The sequence below is a fragment of the Hibiscus syriacus genome, unplaced genomic scaffold, assembly GCF_006381635.1.
Source record: "Hibiscus syriacus cultivar Baekdansim isolate YM2019G1 unplaced genomic scaffold, ASM638163v2 tig00110063_pilon, whole genome shotgun sequence".
Classification (NCBI taxonomy): Eukaryota; Viridiplantae; Streptophyta; class Magnoliopsida; order Malvales; family Malvaceae; genus Hibiscus; species Hibiscus syriacus.
In genome coordinates this window covers 722,893-745,527 of record NW_024062583.1, presented here as the reverse complement: position 1 = coordinate 745,527, position 22,635 = coordinate 722,893, and the positions used below count along the sequence as shown (strand labels likewise).

At 34.7% G+C, this 22,635-nt stretch overlaps 2 protein-coding genes and 1 pseudogene across 3 annotated transcripts; 1 reads left to right on the top strand and 2 right to left on the bottom strand.

Annotated features, from left to right (window-relative positions):
* The first annotated feature begins 1,366 nt into the window (after nt 1–1,366).
* Nucleotides 1,367–2,431, top strand: LOC120214432. The gene is made up of 3 exons (XM_039212328.1): nt 1,367–1,717; nt 1,820–2,069; nt 2,244–2,431. The coding sequence occupies exons 1-3, from the start codon at nt 1,367–1,369 to the stop codon at nt 2,429–2,431; spliced, it is 789 nt and encodes a 262-aa protein (XP_039068259.1).
* Nucleotides 2,432–5,033: 2,602 nt separating this feature from the next.
* LOC120214446 (cytoplasmic tRNA 2-thiolation protein 1) lies at nt 5,034–12,773 on the bottom strand. Of its 2 annotated transcripts, XM_039212338.1 has the most exons (12): nt 12,544–12,773; nt 12,322–12,436; nt 12,069–12,211; nt 11,795–11,914; nt 11,408–11,520; nt 11,213–11,305; nt 11,071–11,111; nt 10,841–10,907; nt 10,638–10,749; nt 10,276–10,466; nt 10,026–10,038; nt 5,034–5,044 (listed from the first exon to the last, which is right to left on the bottom strand). In XM_039212338.1, exons 1-10 carry the CDS (start codon nt 12,640–12,642, stop codon nt 10,302–10,304), a joined length of 1,068 nt encoding a protein of 355 aa, XP_039068269.1. In that variant the 5' UTR covers nt 12,643–12,773; the 3' UTR covers nt 5,034–5,044; nt 10,026–10,038; nt 10,276–10,301. The 2 variants fall into 2 exon arrangements, with proteins under 2 accessions (XP_039068269.1, XP_039068268.1); XM_039212337.1 differs by lacking the exon at nt 5,034–5,044 and having other exon boundaries at nt 9,997–10,466.
* Nucleotides 12,774–15,035: 2,262 nt separating this feature from the next.
* Nucleotides 15,036–22,338, bottom strand: LOC120214445 (annotated as a pseudogene).
* Between the last annotated feature and the right edge of the window lie 297 nt (nt 22,339–22,635).

The window sequence follows — 22,635 nt, the reverse complement described above, 5'->3', positions numbered from 1 at the left end:
CATTTTGGACTAAAATACCCTTAAATTTTTATTTTTTTTTTTCAAAAATATCATTCTTTTGTCATTGAATAATAAAAATTCTACGAAGGTTAAATTATAAATTTATCCTTAAATTATTTTAGATTTATAAAAAAAAATCTATAATTAAAATTTTATATGAAGTTCAGAGGTTAAATTTTTTTTTACCTTTTCATTAAACCTTTTTTATATTTTTAATTTTGTAAAAAAAATTACATAAATATTATAAATTTAATTTTTTAAAGAAAATATATAAATATTTTACAATTTGTAATATTATACAAATATATAATAAGGACAATTTGATCAAATATACATTTCAATAATATTTTATTCCTTTAACCAAACACGGTAATCTTACATTCTTGCTAAACCAACCAAACACAAAATACAACATTCCCAGTAATCCTATTCCCTAGTAATCTTTTATTCCCACTAGTAATCTTACATTCCGTGAACAAAACGCACCCTTATTGGTTTACTGAACGGTGAAAGTGAAAAGATGGGAATGGGAGGGGGAGAGGTATTGGAAAAATATGATTGAATTGATTTATTTAATCATGACTATTCATGAAAAATAATTAAATCTTTTCAAAAAATAGTTATTTCATTTAACCCTAAAGGTCATGTCTTTCCATGTTAATCTTTTGATCAAAATGTTATAATTTTTAATCAAATGGTTAAATCATTTCATTTAAAGGTCTTAACATTTCAATACAAATGCCTCTTCCTATATATAAAGGCTAAGGTGTGACATATCTCAACACAACTTTTTACTATTTTCTTTCAAATACTTTCCTTTCAATTCTTCGATTCTTCCAAAGTCATTTTCCGGTGATAGATAAAGACAAATATTGTGTTCGATTGTTCGCTATGGTTGTGCTTACTGTTGTGAACGTTTGTTGTTGTATCCTGGGAGACCGACGTCCAACGTTACTCAAAGCACCGAGGAGAGAACGAATATGTCTTAAGGAAACTGTTCATCCATGCCTCAACAAAACTCATCTTCTATTTATTTAGTTTTATCCAATTAATGGTTCTATTATAATTTCACAATTTTTTTAACTTTATTATTGAAACGGAATTTTTAGATTATAATACTACAACATTATTTTTCAATAATTTGCAACAATCTTAAGATAGATTCCTTATGTTGTAGTTCAATCTAAACTCAAACAAATTACCGTGGTAATATATTTAGGTTAATATATATTTCGTTTCATATTATATTTATTATTTCGGTTTTAATTCTGATTATAGAAAAATGTCTGATACTTCATCCAATTCATAGTCTAATGCGATTGTCGCTACACAGACTCAAGCTGTGAGCCAAACGTTACCTATGACCATGAGTCATAATGAAAAGCCTGTAAAATTCAGTGAAGAGAATTTCAAAACATGGCAACAGAAAATGTTGTTTTATTTGACGACATTAAATCTGGCCAAATTTTTTAAGGATGATCCTCCTGCTATTAGAGAGGATGAAGTGGATGCATCAACCGCATTCAACATTACCGAAGCATGGAAGCACTCTGATTTCCTATGCCGTAACTACATCTTCAATGGTTTGTCTGATGCACTTTATGAAGTATACAACGTAAAGAAAACTGCTAAGGAACTATGGGAATCATTGGACTATAAATACAAAACTGAAGATGTTGGTGCTAAGAAATTCTTAGTTGCCAAATTCTTAAACTTTGTAATGGTTGATTCTAAAACTGTTGTGAATTAGGTGCAAGAATTCCAACTGATCATTCATTGTATTCTCGCAGAAGGGATGATTATAAGTGAATCCTTTCAGGTGGAGGCCATTATTGAAAAGCTTTCGCCTGCTTGGAATGACTTTAAGAATTATCTAAAGCATAAAAGAAAAGAAATGACTGTGGAATATCTGATTGTGAGACTTCGGATTGAAGAAGACAATCGATGTGCGACTAAAAGGCTAAATAAAACAGCCAATCATAACATTGACAAGGCAAATGTGGTGGAAGTAGAAAAAAACTTCAAGAAAAGAAAGCAAGCTCAAATTGAGTCTAAACTAGGACCAAAAGGTGGTATTTTTAAGAAGAAAAAATTTTAAGGGAAATGCTTTAATTGCAATAAGACGTGACACATGTCATCGGAATGTAGGCTTCCAAAAAGGTCCAGAACAAAAGAGGTTAATGTTATGACAAAAATTTCCAATGAAGTATCTGAACTTGAACTATGTGTTGTGGTCTATGAAGTTAACTTGGTTAATTCAAATCCAAGAGAATTATGGCTTGATACTGGTGCCACATGCCATATTTGTTGTGACAAGGACTCCTTTGCTGAGTTGGTTTCTTGTGAGAAAGGAGAAAAGCTCTATATGGGCAATGCTGCAACTTCCAAGATCAAGGGGAAATGCACTGTAATTTTAAAGATGACTTCTTGAAAAGAGTTGAAACTTTAAAACATGTTGTATGTGACTGACATACGAAAGAACCTTATCTTTAGGACCCTCCTAAGTATACATGGCTTTAGGATGGTGTTTGAATCCCAGAAGTTAGTTTTATCAAAAGGGGGAATATTTGTGGGAAAGGGATATGTATTGAACAATATGTGGAAACTCAATGCTATCTTTGTAAAAGCTAAAAATATAAATAAGAATGATTTTTCTTCTTCTGTTTATATGATCGAGTCATTAAATTTATGGCATAGTAGACTTGGACATGTTAATTATGATACTTTACGTAGATTAATTAACTTAGAACATTTTCCCCCATTTCACATTAATTATAATCATAAATGTGAAACATGTGTTGAAGCTAAACTAACAAGGTCTTCATTTAAACATGTTGAAAGAAAAACATAACCTTTTGATCTAATACACAGTGATGTTTGTGACTTAAAATTTGTTCAAACTAGAGGAGAGAAAAAATATTTTATTACCTTCATTGATGATAACACAAAATATTGCTATGTATATTTGCTTAAAAGCAAAGACGAAGCTATAAAAAATTTATTCTCTATAAGCAAGAAGTTGAAACCCAACTTAACAAAAGGATTAAGAGGGTGAGAAGTGATCGTGGTGGTGAATATGTTGAACCATTTGGTCAATATTGTGCACAACATGGTATTATTCATGAAGTAACACCACCATACTCTCCTCAAACGAATGGAGTAGCAGAGCGGAAAAATCGAACATTAAAGGAAATGATGAACGCTATGCTAGGAAGTTCTGGGTTGTCACAAAACATGTGGGGGGAGCTGTCTTATCAGAAAATTACCTTTTAAATAAGGTACCTCGTAAGAAAAAGGACAAGACACCATATAAGTCGTGGATAGGCAAGAAACCCTCCTACAATTACTTGAAAGTGTAGGGTGTCTTGCAAAGGTAATGGCTCCTTTATTAAAGCAAATGAAAATAAGTTCTAAAACAGTGGATTGTATTTTCATTGGCTATGCTCACCATAGCAATGCATATCGATTTCTTGTGCATGAATCAAAGAATCCAGAAATTCACAAGAATACGATATTAGAATCTAAAAATGCCTCATACTGTGAAAATATATTTTCTTGTAATATTAGAGAAGTTGGCTCAAGTTCAAGGAAACGAACTTTAGAAATTATTAATGAAAATAGTCAAGACTTCCAACAAGAGGTTGAAGTCGAGATAGAGCCAAGAATAAGTAAAAGGGAACGGGTAGAAAAATCTATTGGATCAGATTTTCTAACCTATATGCTAGAGACTGAACTTGTAACTTATAGCGAAGCTATACATTCATCTGAAAGTAATTTTTGGAAAGATGCCATCAAAAGTGAAATTGATTCAATCATGCAAAATCATATGTGGGAATTAGTGGATCTTCCTCATGGAATTAAACCATTAAATTCTAAATGGATTTTCAAGCGAAAAATGAAAGCAAATGGAACAATTGATAAGTACAATGCCAGATTGTTATTAAAGGGTTCCAACAAAAGGAAGGTTTTGATTATTTTGATACATATTCACCCATATCAAGAATAACTTCTATAAGAATGATACTTGAAATTGCCGCTTTACGAAATTTAGAAGTACATCAAATGGATGTTAAGACCGCTTTTCTTAAGGGAGACCTTGATGAGGAAATTTACATGGAACAACTTGAGGGTTATGTAGCTCCAGGACAAGAAAAGAAAGTATGTAAGTTGGTAAAGTCATTATATGGACTTAAGCAAGCACCAAAGCAATGGCATGGAAAGTTTGATAGTGTTATGATATTAAATGGATTTAAAATAAATGAGTGTAACAAATGTGTGTATGTCAAAATCACTGTTGATGGATATGTAATCCTATGCCTATATGTTGACGACATACTCATTGTTGGAAGTAACAATGAAATGATAAAATGTCCCAAAAATATGTTAAATTCAAAATTTGACATGAAAGACATGGGACTTGCTGACATGATTTTGGGTATCCAAATCAAAAGGTCATCTGAAGGTCACATATTGACTCAGTCACACTATGTAGACAAGATTCTTGAAAAATTTGGCAATGATGATTCTGGTGTAGCCAAAACTCTGATATATACAAGTCAACATCTATCTAAAAATAAAGGTGAAAGTGTTAATCAAGTGGAATATGCAAGGATCATAGGCAGTCTAATGTACCTTATAAGTTACACTAGACCTGATATTGCTTTCACTGTAAGCAGTTTAAGCAGATTTACAAGCAATCCATGGGAGAAACACTGGAAAACAATTGTAAGGGTATTGAGATATCTCAGATATACTCGAAACTATGGATTGCATTACTCTAGAGATCCTGTTGTGTTAGAAGGATTCTATGATGCCAATTGGATATCTGATATTCAAGATACCAAAGGCACAAGTGGTTATATTTTCACATTGGGAGGAGGAGTTGTGTCATGGAAATCCTCAAGACAAACAATTATAACCAGATCCACGATGGAATCTGAGTTTGTAGCCTTGGACAAAACTGGAGAAGAGGCAGAATGGTTACAAAATTTTTTGGAGGATATTCCTGAATGGCCAAAGCATGTACCCAAAATATGTATATATTGTGATAACCAAGCAAAAATTGGTAGAGCACAAAATGTAATGTATAATTGTAAGTCGAGACACATGCGACGTCGACACAATATCATTAGACAACTGATCTCAACTGGAGTTATGTCTATTGATTTTGTAAGATCAAAAGATAACATTGCGGATCCGCTAACCAAAGGGTTGAATCAAGATCAAGTTGATAAAACATCAAGAGGAATGAGACTAAATCCCATGAATTGTTAAGGTTCTATGTAAAGGAAAACCCAACCTAGTTGACTGGAGATCCCACGATCTAGGTTCAATGGGACAACATACTTGTATAGACCTGGTGAGGTCATTGTGGGGTTTTTTATCCCCAAGCCCATTCCTATGATGAAAATAGTGACTAAAATGTGGATAATGTTAAACAATGCTTTTAATGACAAATATGTGTTTCGTTGAACCGAACAACATAAGTCACCTATGTAAGAGTGAAGTGGAGTCGCTTCAAAGAGACTATTGGGGCATAGTTCTCTAAGCTCTTGCAGAACCAGGAGATGTTCACGGCTATATGGACATAACCATGAGAACCAAACTCTTGTCAGTAAGATATTTGTGTGAGTTATGTCATCGCTTACACAAACGACAGGACAGTTCAAGGACATCACGTCTACTGGACAGCCAGTAAGGTAAACATATTTTCACAAGGGAAGATTCAAAGGGGGATGCCTACCTATCCTATTAAAATATTGAACGTAGAATCTATCACCACATCGAGTCAATGTTTTAAACAATCAAAATTCATTCATGTGGGGGATTGTTGGAAAAATATGAATGAATTGATTTATTCAATCATGACTATTCATGAAAAATAATTAAGTCTTCTCATGAAAAATAGTTATTTCATTTCACCCTAAAGGTCATGTCTTTCCATGTTAACCTTTTGATCAAAAGGTTATAATTTTTAATCAAATGGTTAAGTTATTTCATTTAAAGGTCTTGACATTTCAATACAAATTCCTCTTCCTATATAAAGGCTAAGGTGTGACACATCTCAACACAACTTTTTACTATTTTCTTTCAAATATTTTCCTTTCAATTCTTCGATTCTTCCAAAGTCATTTTTTCGGTGATAGATAAAAACAAAGATTGTGTTTGATTGTTCACTACGGTTGTGCTTATTGTTGTGAACGTTTGTTGTTGTATCTTGGGAGACCGACGTCCAACGTTACTCAAAGCACCGAAGAGAGGACAAATCTGTCTTAAGGAAATTGTTCATTCAGGCCTCAACAAAACTCTTCTTCTATTTATTTAGTTCCATCCGATTATAGGTTCTATTTTAATTTCACAATTTTTTTAACTTTGTTATTGAAACGGAATTTTTAGATTATAATACTACAACATTATTTTTCAATAATTTGCAACAGGGGGAGGGAGAGAATTTAAAAGGAAAGTGGGGTTGGGAAGAGGGAGCAATGAATGAGGAATGACGAGGGGAGGGGAGGGATGGGACTATTGTCTTAAGTGTGATACAAAGGATAAAGGGCTGTGTTTGAAGTTTAAAAACAATAATATGCCCATTTAGCTGACTATTTCTGCACTGTGATTGTCTGCCACATGGGAGGATGGAAAAATATTCCTTTTTTCCATTAGTACTACTGGCCTCCCTAGAAGGTGCTTACTTCTTCTTCTTCATTTTTTTTTTTGGTTTTGAAATACAGATCCAATTCAATCCAAGTTTGTTGGTTTCTTCTGCTTCAGCAGTGGTTAACTCGCTAACTAGGATCAGGTCAAACTAAAGTATCAAATTCAGTGCTTATTATAATTACATCATTACAAAACTTAATTTTGGGACAGCTGGTTATAATAGAATGTAGTATTTTTACAGGAAGTTGTAGTATCAACTCTTGGATATATTCCTCTATGAGCATGTGCTGATGCAGATCAGTGTCCGCTGCTCTCGGACACATCTTGCAAATGGGAAAATGTGAAGGTAATTTATATTTATCAAATTAATTTTACAATCATGACACGACAAATGATTGAGTCAAACTCATAACATTTGCGTAACTGAAGAAGCATTCTGATTAATATATATGGACCCAATGAGCAGCCGAAGCCTTCAAAAAAAAAAAAAAAAAACACCCCCACACACACCTTTTAAAGGATTGCTTAGTGTGGAAAACGATCCCCACATAACTTTTCACTTTATCCCTTTAATTCCAACCAGTTTTGGAGAATTAGCAAAATGGAGGTAAGCTTTGATTTTAATTTCTCTTATCTTGAGATCCCAATTTCAAAGATTAATCTAGAGTTTGATTCTTCCTTTGGTTGAGGTACAATGTGTACAAGAACAATGGGTTTCGGTGCGGTAGTGAGTTCGACAATAACAATACTAGTGCTACAACTACCAATCACATTGGCTGATCGTGACAAAATTAATAGTGGCGAGTTTCCGAGGAAAATGTTCCATATCCACGTCCCAAATGTGGAGCTCAGTAGCCATGTGCCATGATTCCCTCGAATTGCAAGACCTTGGTTTGATGACCATTGAATAATAACATCACCTAAAACACGGCAACTAATTACGCGATTTAAATGCAAAATTCATTTAATTATGGATTTTCTAAGATTTGATTAGGACCAATCAAACTGGCATTAGTGGGCACGCTATTGCCTCCTAAATCAAACAAATTAATGTTTCCAAAAGCCGATTCTCTTTCAGTGTTTCCATTTGAGATTTTACCTGGAATTAGCTTTGGTATCTTAAAGAGAATCAACCAGCAGCAAGGCAATGCCAACGTATAATTGAAAGTGTAACACCCCTAACTCATATTTGACCCGAATACAAGTCCGAGATGTCCCATTGACTTTTCAAACTTTGATTCTTAAAGAAAAATCCCGGGAATTTAAAACTTTCATTAAAACAAAATACTTTAATTTACATAAAAGAGACCACTTAATACAAAATCGATCAGAGCATTCGTAATTAACCACTTATTACATACCAACACTTTATACACAACAAAATATCTATTTTGTCAATTACTTCTGATCTGATTTCTTAGTAATGTTGTTGTCCGTGCCACTGCTATTCTGAATCTTCTTATTTCTTGGTACCTACGTGTAAATCACTTACACGCTAAGTCATAGACTTAGTGAGGCAATAAATGAATATGTAACAATATTTTCATGAATATGCAACAATATTTTAATGAATATGCATTCTTACCATTTCCTTCATGACATTTCAATATGCATGTATCTATTACACAATAACATATATAATCATATCATGCATGTACAAAACTTACCTTCTTGTACCATTTTCACCTTACTTTGTATTTCAATTGCCTATGTATATTATTGAGAATAGAGGTATGTGAGTACATAGAGGTTGTGCACTAATGCTGTCACCACAGCTCGTATCAATTCCCTCATGAGGCACCGAACCTTAGTTTAGTATTCGTCCCGAAGGACTGTCATATATGTCCCGTAAGACCACTACATCCCGAAGGACTATTATACTCTCGACTCTTGGCATGCCAATTACACCTATATCTCTCATATCATATACTATGGGCATTATTCTTATATTTTATATGTTCATGTACTCATGTCATTTCTCTTGTGATCATGTAGCTCATGTCATTTCTCTTGTGATCATGTAGCTCATGTCATGTTCTCATATCATATATCATATCACATGTGTATTTGAATCTATTCATATATATACATCATTTATCCAATCACATGAACATATATATGCCTTATGCATGTATTACAATAATTATCATGTATGCATGTTCACAACTATTGTACTATGAAAATAAATATAGGAATTAGACTTATCACAAGTCTTATTCCATTATACTATACATATAGTATGCACTCACCTTAGCTTTGCTTTGATTCGATTCTAATCCTTTGATCGTTCCGGAATAAGCTTACTTTTAGTATCTACATAATCACACATGGATCTATATCAGTATTAAAGCTAATTTACTCTAATAGTTCACTCTTTAGATTAAGATAAATGCCAATTTTCTCTTTTAATGAAGGTATGCATCGATGCACTATTTGTGCTTCGGTGCATAAAATACATTCGATGTTTTATTATTAATGGGATGCATCGATGCATGCCTTATGCATCGATGCACTAATTGCATTCGATCTTTTTATTTTAAAAGAGTGCATCGATGCACTACCTGTGCATCGATACACCTTCAAACACTTTCTGGGTTTTAACCTTGATGCATCGATGCACTATGAATATGCATCGATGCACTCTGCCCAGAATCCTCTTTTTGAACCCGAAAATTCATTCATTTTGGATTAAATCCTTCATGTTTAATCTTCTTTTTCATTCTTAACTATAATACACATCTTTAAACCAATTTATACTCGTTTATTTCATCTTAAACCTCCAAATTTTATCCTTCATATGTAATTCAAGAATTAAATCAATAATTCAACATGTTTGAATTCCACTTTTAACACTTCGTATATCTTAACTAGATTGATGACAAGTCAAATTTAACTTTCATTTCTAGTTATGAACTCTATTCCAAGATTTCATTTAAGAACTTCAAATCTTAAATCTCACCTAACTCCATCATCATTTGATGTTTAAGATAACTTAAGCTTTCTTTAAACTTAGTTATCATCTATTAATCAAAACCCAATATTAAATTTAACAAGAAACTCAATAATCAAAAATCTTACCTTTGTTTTGGTTCACACCACAAGGAAGAAAGAAGAAAAAGAGAACTCTGGAAGTCTTGATTGTTTTCTCTCCTTCCACCCACGTGTATCCTTATATATACATACTTATCCTTTCTTTAATTATTTTTCCTTGCAATTACTCTATTGTCCTTTCATTCCTTCTTCCTTTCAATTCCATCCTACACAATAATTTACATGTAAATCTTTATACTATTCATTCATTTTATTTTAACTACCAAATTCTGAGACTTTACAATTTAATCACTAACCCGGTATTGAGGATGTTACAGAAAGTTTACAAAAAATGATTCAAACACAACTCTTCCATAAATTCCCAAAAGCAATGAGAGCAGGGCTCGCAAGCCAACTAGAGATGCTTTGTTCTTATTATCCTTTGTCCTTCATCCAAAAATGATTCAACACAACCATGCTTTCCTTCTAGCACTTGCTAGTGTGCAATGAACTGCTTTGTTTTTGAGAACTTGAGAGGCCAATCTGACAACAGTTTTGATAATTCCATAAACAAACAATAAACTAGTGACATGGATGAATGGCTACACACTGCATCAGAAATCCAAACTTCCACATTGCTTGCTCTCGATACTTTTTGTTCTGCCATCTTTTTTAATGTCTTTCTTGGCATCCTTGTTTAGGCCTTGATTACGACCGATGCCGAGCTTCGGTAAACCTCGATTCAGCCCCTCCAGCAAGACACAAGCTTTACACCATTTCTGTACCCCCAAGTATACAGATAAATAAGTTTCAGCCACATTGCAGACGGCTATTAGTGCTTAAAAACACTCTAGTGGAAGGCACAGCTTTATCATAAATAACGCATAACAAATACATGCCAAAGTTTAAACAATCCTAAGGTGTCAGGCAAGGTAAAAGGAAATTCTCACCTGGCTGGAAATATAACCACATCGTTCACAGGTTCCCTGCTCAGGCATTTTGGTGGATGTGGCAATTCGAAAATCCTCCCCCGATTTGATGATGTCATGTATAGCCCTGGGCCTGAAATAGTAAGCCAAAAAAGCATTCAACAACAAAATTTTCAAACTTCACATATGTGAGATTAGGGCGGAAACACAAAGGTATTATTAACCTGATTCTCTCCAAATCCTTTATGAATTCACGAGCAAAACCACGATATGCATTTGGAGAATAAATGCCTGAAATTTAAACACCTCCACCAGTTTGTTAGTGTGACATTATGGGACGTGCTGCAATACCCTCTAAACATAAACCTTAACAAAGGAGCTTGACAACTCAAAACAATCAAATTCCAAATATAATAGGAAAAAGGAACAAAAAGGAATGGCAAGAAACACTTACATTCAGTCGAGAAGTAGTCCAGCTTCCTGAAATAAGCATACGTGGAGAACTTGTTAAGGTTTTTGCAACCAAGTGAAATGCTTGACTACTATAAATTAGTTCACAATTAAAACTTTCAGAACGGCAACCATTTCAAGGATATATCACAATCTCCTTCTCATAGGTGTATTTAAAAGGTTTGCATCTTGGAATAGGTCCATCTTCACCAGTAATAATTGAAGTGCATCTACTCAGCCTACAGAAGAAAAAGCCATTATCTCAGCAAAACAATCATTTAAAAAAAAAGCATAACAATCAATTGAGCCAAAAGGAAACAAAAAGTTCAGTAATACATTACCTTGCAATATCACCTCGTAATATGTTCAAAAGGACAGTTTCAGCAATATCATCTGCATTATGTCCAGTAGCAACCTTGTCGACTTTCAGCAATGCAGCACCTCGGTCAAGGGCCTTTAACAAAAAGAAAGTCAAACAAGTGATTTTATCCTCAACCACAGAAACAATGCAAAGTGCTAAAACTACAGATGATATATTGGCAATTCTACAACATATAAAACGTCTATAAACTCCCCTAATTGGAGTTGATCAATTTAGTTGTTTTTAAATTTATTAATAGGACATGAGTCAGTTCTGAGGAAGAAGGATCCATCCCAAAATTCAGATATGAAGGACATGTACAGCCTAACAGAAATAGCAGAATTAATGAAAACAGCAACTCTTATACCTGACGACGGAAAACACCACAAAACGTACAGTTATTTTTTAAGCCAATCATCTTTACTATTTCATCCATGGTCCACCCATACAAATCCTTGTAGGAAACAATTTTTAGTGGCAGCCCATACTGCATAAGAAAACAAGAAGAACGATACATCACAAAAAATGAAGAAAGAGTTCCTAAACAATCAAAGCAAACAGCTTGAAATAGACATTTCTTTTGGACAAACAAGAATTAAGTTTTTGGAAGAAATTCAACAAGATAAAAAGAATAAACTGACCTGAAGTTCATTTCTTTTTACAGTTTCAAGTGAGTCATCTCTGTACCCTGTTATCCCCTCGTCAATAGATAAAAGGAAAAGATCAAGGCCATAGTTATGTCGTCGATTCATTTCTGATAGCACGTAAGCAAGGACTGTGGAATCTGCAACAATCCCAGTTATAGATATTATTAGAAGGACGAGAAGAAAAGTTTCGAAATTGTTGCAATGAGAGTGAGAGGTGCTTAATATCTGATTGAATAAAGGGATTAACCTTTCCCTCCAGAGGCACCGATAGCAATACGCTCACCAGGCTTGAACAGCTTATTCTCTAAAATAACCTGGTGAATCTCCTCTTCGAACACCGCGTAAAAACACTCTCTGCATATCTTTAACCATGGCACAATTTTACAATCGATGAAAATAGATGAATTTCCAAAATTCGATGCAAGTTTGAAACTGAATCGCCGTAAGGAAGAAAAGTTTAAGAAATTACCTGCTCTAGGGTTTTAGGTCTTTTGAGGGCAGCCCTTCGCTGGTTGCAAACGCAACAGAGTCGAGCTCCAGGTTTCTTTGGTTTGGTATCAGCTTCCATAAATGAAAGTAGTTGCGATAGAACTGCGTTTGGGGTGGGCAACTCAGGGTTGTTTCACCACTTTCTTAAGGCATAAGATTCAGGTTCAGGCAGGGTTCAAGTGAATCTGAAACCCCAGTGGGTCAATATGAGAAAAAGATAGGTAAAAAGCCGGAGGTATAATTTTCTTTTTAATTGATCAAGTGAATATAAAGGTAATAGCTATTTAAAAAATTCTAATACCAAAATAAATGTTTAAATTATGTCGTTTCTTTAAATAGATGATTTTTTTAATTTATTTTTAGTGTTTAATATTTTTAATGTTATAATTTTAAGTGTTCAAGATATAATGACAGTTAATTTTTACAGTTAAATGACACATGTTGCAATTTAATAATTTAATTTTTTTTTAAAAAAAACTACTTGAAAAATATTATTATTATATTTAAAAAACTCTAAACTTTAATATTTTACACAAAGTACTCTATAATTCATAAAATCTCTTATTTTAATTCACTTTATTTCGATTGTCGATCATTTTCGATAACCCAATCGTTATCGAACGATCATTTATTCATTGTCGGTCACCCAATAATCGATTATTACCATTGCTATCATCTCAAACCTCAAGATTCCTAAATTCCTCAACTTAAATCTCTACTCCCTAATACTAGTAGCCCTTAATCTAAAAATAAACCTTAATCTGGAAATAAGGTTTAATAATCGATTGTCATCATTGATTAATTTGGAAATTTGAAGAAGTGTTGGGGAGGAAAGGTTTGGGACGAAGAGTGGGGGAATTATATATATATATATATATATATATATATATATATATAATACATGTTTTAAAATAATTTCAAAATTTTGAAAATCCTCATTACAACTTTTAATCTACGCCGCTCATCACCCTTTGCCGTCGACGAAGCTCCACACGACCTCACCAATCATGGAGACCAAAACTCTTATCAAGTCGTAACTGATTGACGGGAAATCAACGTTTTATACCCTACGAATCCTAAGATGAAACTTTCTATCCTACACGATTCTGACGACCAATCGGCGGCGTATGACTAGGAGGATGACAGAGCTTACATCAATGGTGATGATAGTGGAAGAAAAATGCGATGACGGTGGGTTAAGGTTAAGATTTGGAGATTTTAGGGATTTGAGTTTTTTTTATAATTTAAGAAAAATCAATGTTTTTTTTTATAAATATCGTAATATTTTTTTATAATTTTTGAAAACAATAAATTTGAAAAATCACCATATTGTGGAATGTGCAACTTAACGTATGAAATTAATGTCGTCGACGGTCCGAGCACATAAAATTGTAACGTTTGTAAGTTAGGCACCAGAATGAGTCAAAAAATACTTTAGACATCTATTCAGAAAAAAAGATATAGTTTAGGCGCTTATTTAGGTATTAAAACATTTAAAACTCTAAATCATTTGATAATAAACGTTCATTAGCATTCATATTGCTCAAACTTGGGACATAAAGTATAACAATAAAAATTGTTTGGTTTGTCGAAGGTAAAATCTGTTTTAACCAAAAGGGAAGTAGGTTTTAGTAATAAAACCTGGAGTAAAGTCTAGTTTGAATATTATTGATCTTGGCTCGACTTGAAACCTCTAAAATAGAGCTCGACTCAGCTCGAAAATTCGTGAGCTTAATTTTTTTTTAGCTCGATTCAAACTCAAAATCATAAATTGAAGCTCGTAAAATTGAAGCTCGTAAAAGTTCGAAAAAGCTTAAAACGGAAAAAAAATCATAAATTTAACTTGATTGAAACTCAATTTCAAACCTAGACCTTGAATACACGAAAATTTTATACTACGTTTTTTTTAAATCAACATAATATTAATATTATTAATAGTTTAATTTTTTTTAAGTAAAATATTGATATCTTATATTTTCGATTTATTCGCGAGTTTTTAGAATCAAGTATTAAATAAATCATTTCAGTTCGATCTCCTAATAATTCACCACATGTGTCTCATCTCCTTTTAAGGCCCTAACCTGGAGTGGAGGTAAATTCATCTGAACTGAACCCATCTAATTTGCACAAGGCCGATCTCTTCCAAATTATTCGATCAAAGTCCAAATACAAAAGAGAATGAAATAGAATTGGCGATGTCAATTTTCCTCCTCGTTTTATCAACTCATTTGACGTGTACCATCGACACTATTCGTAATTTTATTAAAAATAACCTAATAAAATTTCAAGTTCTGGATCCTCCATGTTCCAGGTTTTCTCGCGTTGAACCTCTTTAATAGGAGTGAATTCAGATCTCAAACTTACAAATTTTATTAGAATAAATTTCCCACGTTCCATTGATTGCAGCCCAATATAGAATGAAAAAAAGGAAAGATTACCAATTTCACTCCACTCCAAGAATCCTACGAGGAAGCATATAATGTCACAATGACATTTTTCAATTTAATGTTCAATGAAACATGACAAACTTTTGAACAAACAAATCAAATGTAAATTGAAGAGCATAATACCAAACACGACCCCCCACGTAAGCCAAAGCTTATACAAGAACATCCTCGATTACGAGATGTAAAACAACGAAAATGATCCCGCCCCTCAATACAGCAGGAGGTAATTAGAGGCAGACCTTCATTCAACAAATTGCAATATTTTATTTTCATAATGAAGAAATGCTAGCACTTGTCCTCCTCATATTTATCCTGAAATCGTTGACGTATGTCCTGGTGTAGCATCTCGATGTATTCCTGGACGTGTTAGATAATACTATTGAGTTTCCATAACATCATCAGCAAGAAAAATTAGGCAGACTGAAAGGACAACCTTGCTTAATCCCTCTTCCTTATAACGGAAGCAATTTTTTAACTGCAACTGGCTTTAACTGCAAGGAAACACAATTACACATCAAAGACAAGAACAGAATGTCGTACAGCCAGAATATGTACCTTAGCAAGATCCTCATCACCACACAACTCACTCAAAAGATCTGCATTCCTTCCATTGCCATATACCTGAACTGCATTTTCTTCGACCGCATGGAAGACGTCACAAGGCGAATTAAATTGCTCAATTCTCTGAGCTATTTGTCCAACATTGTCCTAGATGATATAACAGATATGATAACAGTCCCCATGTCAGCATCTCTTACTATTTAATTGACTGTTATATGATAAAAATGTAACAAAATATAAATTAGGAAAACCTGAAAATTACTATCACAAGGCTTATTAGCTGCATTAGACTTCCTCCCATCATAATGAACCTGTGGTTTAGGTTCTACAGCATGAAATGGCGGAGGTGCAGATGTCCCTTAACAAAGAGCCCGAGAAACAATAGGCATCATTTGTTGGACTATGCATGACATATCAATTCCACCACCTTGTCCTCCCAATCCTGAAAACATGTTTCCAATATCCTCGCTATCAACCTGCTGAGCTAGTTGATTGACAGTGTTCATTATTTGTGGACTTTGAGTGAGTTGCTGCAACATATTCCTCAACATCTGGTGAACCAACACCAGTCTGCTCAGAAACCCCAGTCAATAATCCATTTATTGCAGGGCTTTCAAGAACTTGAGAGACAGCATTAGCAACATCTAATTGATCATCAGATGTTTGCACTCCTGATGATCTACTACTCTGAACACTACGATAACTTGAGGAAGCATCATATCCCAGCCTATCCGAAGAAGAGCTCGGAGATTTAAGTGACTGCAAAGTCTTTTGACCAATCATTCTAGCACTTGAGCTCTGATCAAGAGACCTGGTTGTTCCAGTATTTCCAGTACTGAGAGATGATTTTGCCTGGTTAACCCGTCTCTGACCACAATGGATATTATCAATTTTTATATTAACATGAAAAATTTAGAATTAAATAAGAAATTATCATCACACCTTGCGTTCCAATCCCCCAAAACCCAATCCAAGTGGAACAGGTTTAGCATTTTCCTCGGTGGATCTCAGAACACTTGCTGAAGAGTCTTCTGAATTTACCAAGAGTTTTCCACTTGTGCTTGGAATGCATCCAACAGTGCCAGTTGATACATCCTTTGAACTCTTACCACTCTTGGTAACATTGCTACTATGTTCAGCATGTTGCTGTTGTGACTGAGATTTAATGGTAACTGAGTACAAGTTAGAGTACTAAACACAATTTCTAATGAATCATTTAAGCTTATTCTGAAAAAAGCACACCATCTGTTCTTCGGTTTCATGAACTGCTGGAAATGCAACACTAGAATCCCCTGCTCCGCTAGCAGTCATATTATCAGGCTGTCCAGTTCCTGCATCATTGTCTGCACCAGAGACGACATGAATTTCACATCAGATTTAGATTGACCTTAAATACCACAGAATCCATATGGACAAATGGCGTTGTTGTTATTTGCATCTTAAAACCATTCATTACCATATACCTCATGCAAACAGTTCTCTCCGTGCATGTTAATAACATACTGTATGAACAAGTAACATTGTGGTTATTAGCATCTATACCACTTAATAGCCAGCTACCTGATACAACCTGGTTCTGCCCCTGCACATTACTAACAAGGTTTCGAAGGCTTGAATTAACTTCCACAAGAGCAGAGGATAGAGATGAATCAATGGGTGCAGATTGTGCTGCACTAGACACTACACCAGTGGAATGTGCTGGACCAGCAGCAGCAATAATGTTTCGCATGGGAAGAACCCGCATTGGACCAGAACTAGCATTATTAACACGTTCTCCTTGCACCCCTTCACCATGGCTTGTTCTGTTACCAAATGCTGAAACCACAGGTGCCAGTGCGGTGCCTGATAAGTGATAATAATGGAAATAATTAAACACAATAAGTCACCTTGCTTCAGCTTAAAGAAAAAGACAATAACGGTCTTGGTTGAAATAGCTTACACCTACCAGCATGTATATGAATATTTATGTTCCTTTGGGCATTTCCGATACCAATGGGACCTACATTGAGGGCATTCGATGGAGAACTGGAACTACTAAAGACTGAGTTGGTTTGAAGGGGAAAAGGCTGCAAAACAACAAACCAATGCTTCCATGATGAACAGAAATTCAAAGAGAGTTCAAACACTTGAATTAACAGGATTAAGTAGCATGAAAGTATCTTCAACGTTTGGCTGCATTGCTTATAATTGCTCTGGTAATCAGTAATGGATATCTCAATATTAATGTATGCACAGGATATATCAGCAGGTATTGCAATTATTTGACCATTTTGATACAATGTCAATAAATATTTAGCAAACCTGAACCATAATAGGATTTGGTCGGGAAGGAGATATATAAACCGCAGACCCAGCATTGACTGAAGCTTCAGCCTGTAAATTGAATGAAACATTACATGTTACTACTTTAATGAAAATGGAGTAAAAGATACAAGTAATTATAGGTACATACAGGAGAATTCCCCATACGCAGCGTCAATAAGGTTCGTCCAAGCTCTAAGAGAAGTGCACCTAAATGCTGCATTGTAAGACCTACTTGTGCTGACTCTGTTTGAATTTTCCCCCTCAGTGCAGGATCAGTAGAATCCCTCTCTTGCTCCAAACATCCTGCAATAAGCTACAAAATTTGTAGCAAATTAAAGATACATATTATCAGATGATGCAAATTTCAAACTTAACAAGGAGAAAGAAAAGGATTGTGAAAGATTCATTGTAAAGAATCCTCAATTATACATATTACCACTTCAAAATTCACCTGCATCAAATCCGAAAGTACCTATATTGTGAACTTAGTTTCAACAATCTAACATATAATTATGAATTCCATAACATACAAAAGATTTACTACGGGAAATCTTGTAATTTACGTGTCCAAAAATGTTACATATCATAAATCAAGAATATTGCTCCAAAAGAGACTAGAGAGCAAGTACATGGAAATTCCAATTACATCTTTCTCCTTGATCCTTGGACCAAATGAGCCAGATCGGAAAATCACACAAGAATACACATTTGAAAGAGAATTCACATAGATTTCAACAAAAATGGATAAAAGCAAAAAATAGAGAGAGAAACCAGTATCCAAGATAACATAAAAAGCATCAAACATTCAAGACAATAAACAGAGAACCATTAGGGAAAATACTTACAGACAATGCATTAATAGCATGACTGCTAAGAAGTCGTTCTGCATGTCTCAATACAATGCTCAATGCTTCAGGTGTCGGCAAACCCTGTGCATCAGTCGGTAACACTACACTTGGTTGCTCTCTTCGGTTACTCATAGACGTGTGGTTGATAACCTACATAATGCAGCAGCAGTCAATTACTACAACTATTTTTCAAACAAATCTGTGAGTTAATGCCTTTTCAGATATCACCATTTGGAGAATGTGCCTCCATGTGGTCCATAAAGTCTGAGAGAGTATTTAAAGAATCTGGAATTGGCTGGAGAAGATAAAACAATGGAATCAGATAACAACCAAAGTATAATCTGCCAAAAAAATAGTAGTTATTTTCTACAACCGTATTAAGTGAAGGAACAGGTATCTGTGCAGCATTAAGAGGAATCGGAATGAATTGAGGAGCAACTTGAAATGATTGACCAGGAAATCGTTGTGCAGACTGAATCTGAATTTCTGCTTGGTTCTCACCAGGCCTACCACTACGCGCTCCATCAGTTGAGTTTCCTTGGGGAACCTGAAAGAGAGCTTTTATTTAAACATTACACACAGATCATTTACTCTGAGCATTCTACATAGTTATCCACTTGAGAAACCAAAAGCAATATCAATAATTTCATAAACCCCATAAAAGCGTTACATTCTTTTCTATTGTCCTTCGTGCAACATTTGAATCATTGACATGTTCGTCCAAGTGAAAGGCAATTAATCATCTTTTTTTCGTAACTCGGAAACCAATCGAAGTCAAAAGCAAGAGAACAAAAGTTGAAATCCAGCATTACTCACGGAGGTTGAAGACGACTGCCTCGTAGTACTAGTTGCAGTAGGCTGGCTTCCAACTCCAAAAGAGTTTAAAACTGTCCCAAGAACCTATATCTCAAGAAACAAAGAATGAAAAAAGATTCACTGATTTCACATATCAATTAAAAAACTCATTTTATGAAACAGACTTGAAACTGAACTGAAACTCTTAACAAATAAAAAGATAAGTACTCACCCTAGTAAGTTCTGGAACAATGTCGTCACCTTGATCTCCAACATTGATGGTCCCAAGAACCACACTGTGCAAGATCTGCTCAAAGCGGTTAGGAGGAATGCCTGCACTAATATCATTACCTGCCAATTCTGTTTCAATTAGCTCTAGGTAGCTGCAGCTTTTAATAAAATGCTCTGAACTTCACAGGCCAGGCAAGCACCAATGTACATTCCATACCTCTATTACTGTTATTTCCATTTGTCTCTCCTGAACTTGTTCCGGATGAAGGCTGTGATTGGGCTGGCTGCCTTTCAACTAAGTGCAGCGTATCTCCATCCTCAACATCTAAACTCAGTATAGGATTCAAACCATCAAGTGAACCACAAAGTAGGACAGAGACACAAACTTGAACTTAATGTGATAATCATATCTTCGGGAGATACAGACAAGAGAGCATCCCAATTTCCCTTTTTAATCTCTAGAATTATGGACCAGCTACCAAATCTCACTTTAAATATGCATTGCCTTACCACTAAGGTCATATCCAGTATTTGAGTAAGTGATTTTTTCAATGTTTGTGTCAATAAACATGAAGTGACTAGGAAGTAATCAGGGATTCAAATCGCGGTCGCTTTTTCGGTCATGTCACGTTTACCGCGATTGTGGCCATAGCGGGCGCTATTGCGGCCATAGCAGGTATATCGGAAGGCAGCACTATCGCTATTTTGTGGGCGCTATCGCGGTCGCAGACTGCTATTTAAAACCCTGGATGTAATATAGTTGATACTTATGCTATTTAATTTGCGGTCATTTTGGAAATATGGTACAATTTTGAGTTGCCCAAGTTTTGCGTATGCGATGGGATAAGAATATATGATATCACTATTAACCATAAATGAAATGGATTGCAAGAGAACACAATGGAAAAAGAAGTTACTGTTTGTATGCATAATGGATCAATTTGAGGAAGCAGCTACCACCACTAGCAGTCTACAAATTTTGACAGGAATAAAACCAATCTACATATATAACTATTCAGCATCCCTAGTAATGCTATAAATACATGCATTGATCATGATTAAGATGACATAGTTTGAATAATACTGTTTGTTAACATGGAATCTAAAAGGATAATGGTTAGGCAGGCAGTGAGCTGCAGTATCGAAAACTTTTAATCAAGAAAAAACCTAATTAGCGTACAACAATCAATTCTCTAACAACATAAATAACAGGATACAATATTCAGAAAGAAGACGATCATCCTTTAAGACCTTTCCCCTGAAAATCAATTGTTGCTGACTGACTGGAATACCAATTACATTAGCTAATCTCTCCTTCAATAATGACACTGGTGTCTGAATACATACAAGTAAGAAGGCATCAGCTAAAAGCTGGATGAGGTACATTTTTCTTAAAAATTAAGGCTGCACCAAATGCCAGGAAGATCTTGAGAATGACCATGCTAGGAAAAAAAAAGAGGAAGTACTTACATTTTTTTCAACATGAAGACTACAAATCTGTGAATCCAGAGTCTTTGACCTTGAGCTCTACAATTGCATTTGAAGATTCCCCAAAAACATTGTCTGAAACTGAACCCTCATTAGAGTGCTGATCTTCCATTGCAATTTGGCAGCTACAATCGCCTAGAACAGGAAAAGAAAAGTAAAACTTCTATTTCCATTGGGTTTTATCCCTATTCAGATTCCCTAAGTAGCCAAAGTGTACCGAGTCACAAAAGATGCCGTAATCATAATAATTATTATTTGTCTAATTAATTCTCTATCATCAAATAAATAACAATTAGTTGTCTTTCATCGTAAATAATTGATAAATTTGGATGGAACAAGATTACAATATCTCTTAAAAGTAAATGCTCTAAGGACTGCATCTGCATTACACTAACAGATTCTTGCGAGTCGCGACTTTGGAACACCTATCAACCACACATTTCGGGATTTGAAATATATTTTCCCTCAAGCAAATGCATTACAACTTACAAGCATTTGTTTTTGCAATGGTTAACAAAAGTCAAATTCCCGACGATTTTAATGTATGTGTTTTTACAATCAATACAGTAACCAACAGATATGAAGCGGTGATAACATCAACAGTGAGTGAACAATTACATAGCAATCATCGTATCGTAGAACCTTGAATAAATCAGATTAAAATAAACTACGAGAAACAATTCTCATGAAAAATGTGAAGTAAATCAGATCCCACAATCGACATGGCTAAAAGTGCAAGTCCAAATCCAAGGACCTATAAGAAAAATAATAGGAGAATCAAAAGCACGAACCAAATTGGTGTATAGAAGTACAAACGGGATAGTGAAAAAATCGTACGGAGCTTATAAATTCGGTTTGATCAACGAAAACGAAACGAGATGCGCCCGGAACTGGACGGGTTGGGTTCGTGAAAATCGCAACGTTTGGAGCGGACGAGGTTGCTTAAGACGATGTCAATTGTGTGTCTTTGTTTGTGATTGCTATATTTGATTCCAGAAGGATCTATTCGAGACCTAGCGGCGGTGCATTTCGTGATGCGGACGGAAACGGCCAATATGGCGTCGTTTTGCTGTTGGCAGTTTCGTACATGACCTCATTTTCAGCTCTTTTTTTTCCACGTCTTCCACCTTCCCTCCGCTTTCTTGGGCTTAAGGACTCTACCGCCTTAAAACTATTATGGCTCCACTAGTATCCAATCAATAATTAGTCAGCCTATGTCCCTAAAACATGATAAATCCCAGCCCATTGAAACTATTAAGTCACTATTGGTATATCTAGTAAGGGTGAAATTTCGATCACTCGGAGTTTATAAATAATTAATAATCTTATTAGAATTGAATATATTCATTTTAAATTTAAAGCATGATATCTAGATGCTTTATTTAGAAAGAAATTTAT

Excerpts from the sequence above, each read along its gene's own strand:
- LOC120214432 (XM_039212328.1), top strand. The coding sequence starts at position 1,367 with ATGAGTCATAATGAAAAGCCTGTAAAATTCAGTGAAGAGAATTTCAAA. Across the intron at positions 1,718-1,819 it reads TTGCCAAATTCTTAAACTTT|GTGGAGGCCATTATTGAAAA; the intron begins GTAATGGTTGAT and ends GAATCCTTTCAG. Across the intron at positions 2,070-2,243 it reads GTCTAAACTAGGACCAAAAG|TTAACTTGGTTAATTCAAAT; the intron begins GTGGTATTTTTA and ends TGGTCTATGAAG.
- LOC120214446 (XM_039212338.1), bottom strand. The coding sequence starts at position 12,642 with ATGGAAGCTGATACCAAACCAAAGAAACCTGGAGCTCGACTCTGTTGC. Across the intron at positions 11,112-11,212 it reads TATGAGAAGGAGATTGTGAT|GTATGCTTATTTCAGGAAGC; the intron begins ATATCCTTGAAA and ends CAAGTTCTCCAC. Across the intron at positions 10,467-10,637 it reads GTGGTTATATTTCCAGCCAG|AAATGGTGTAAAGCTTGTGT; the intron begins GTGAGAATTTCC and ends TTGGGGGTACAG.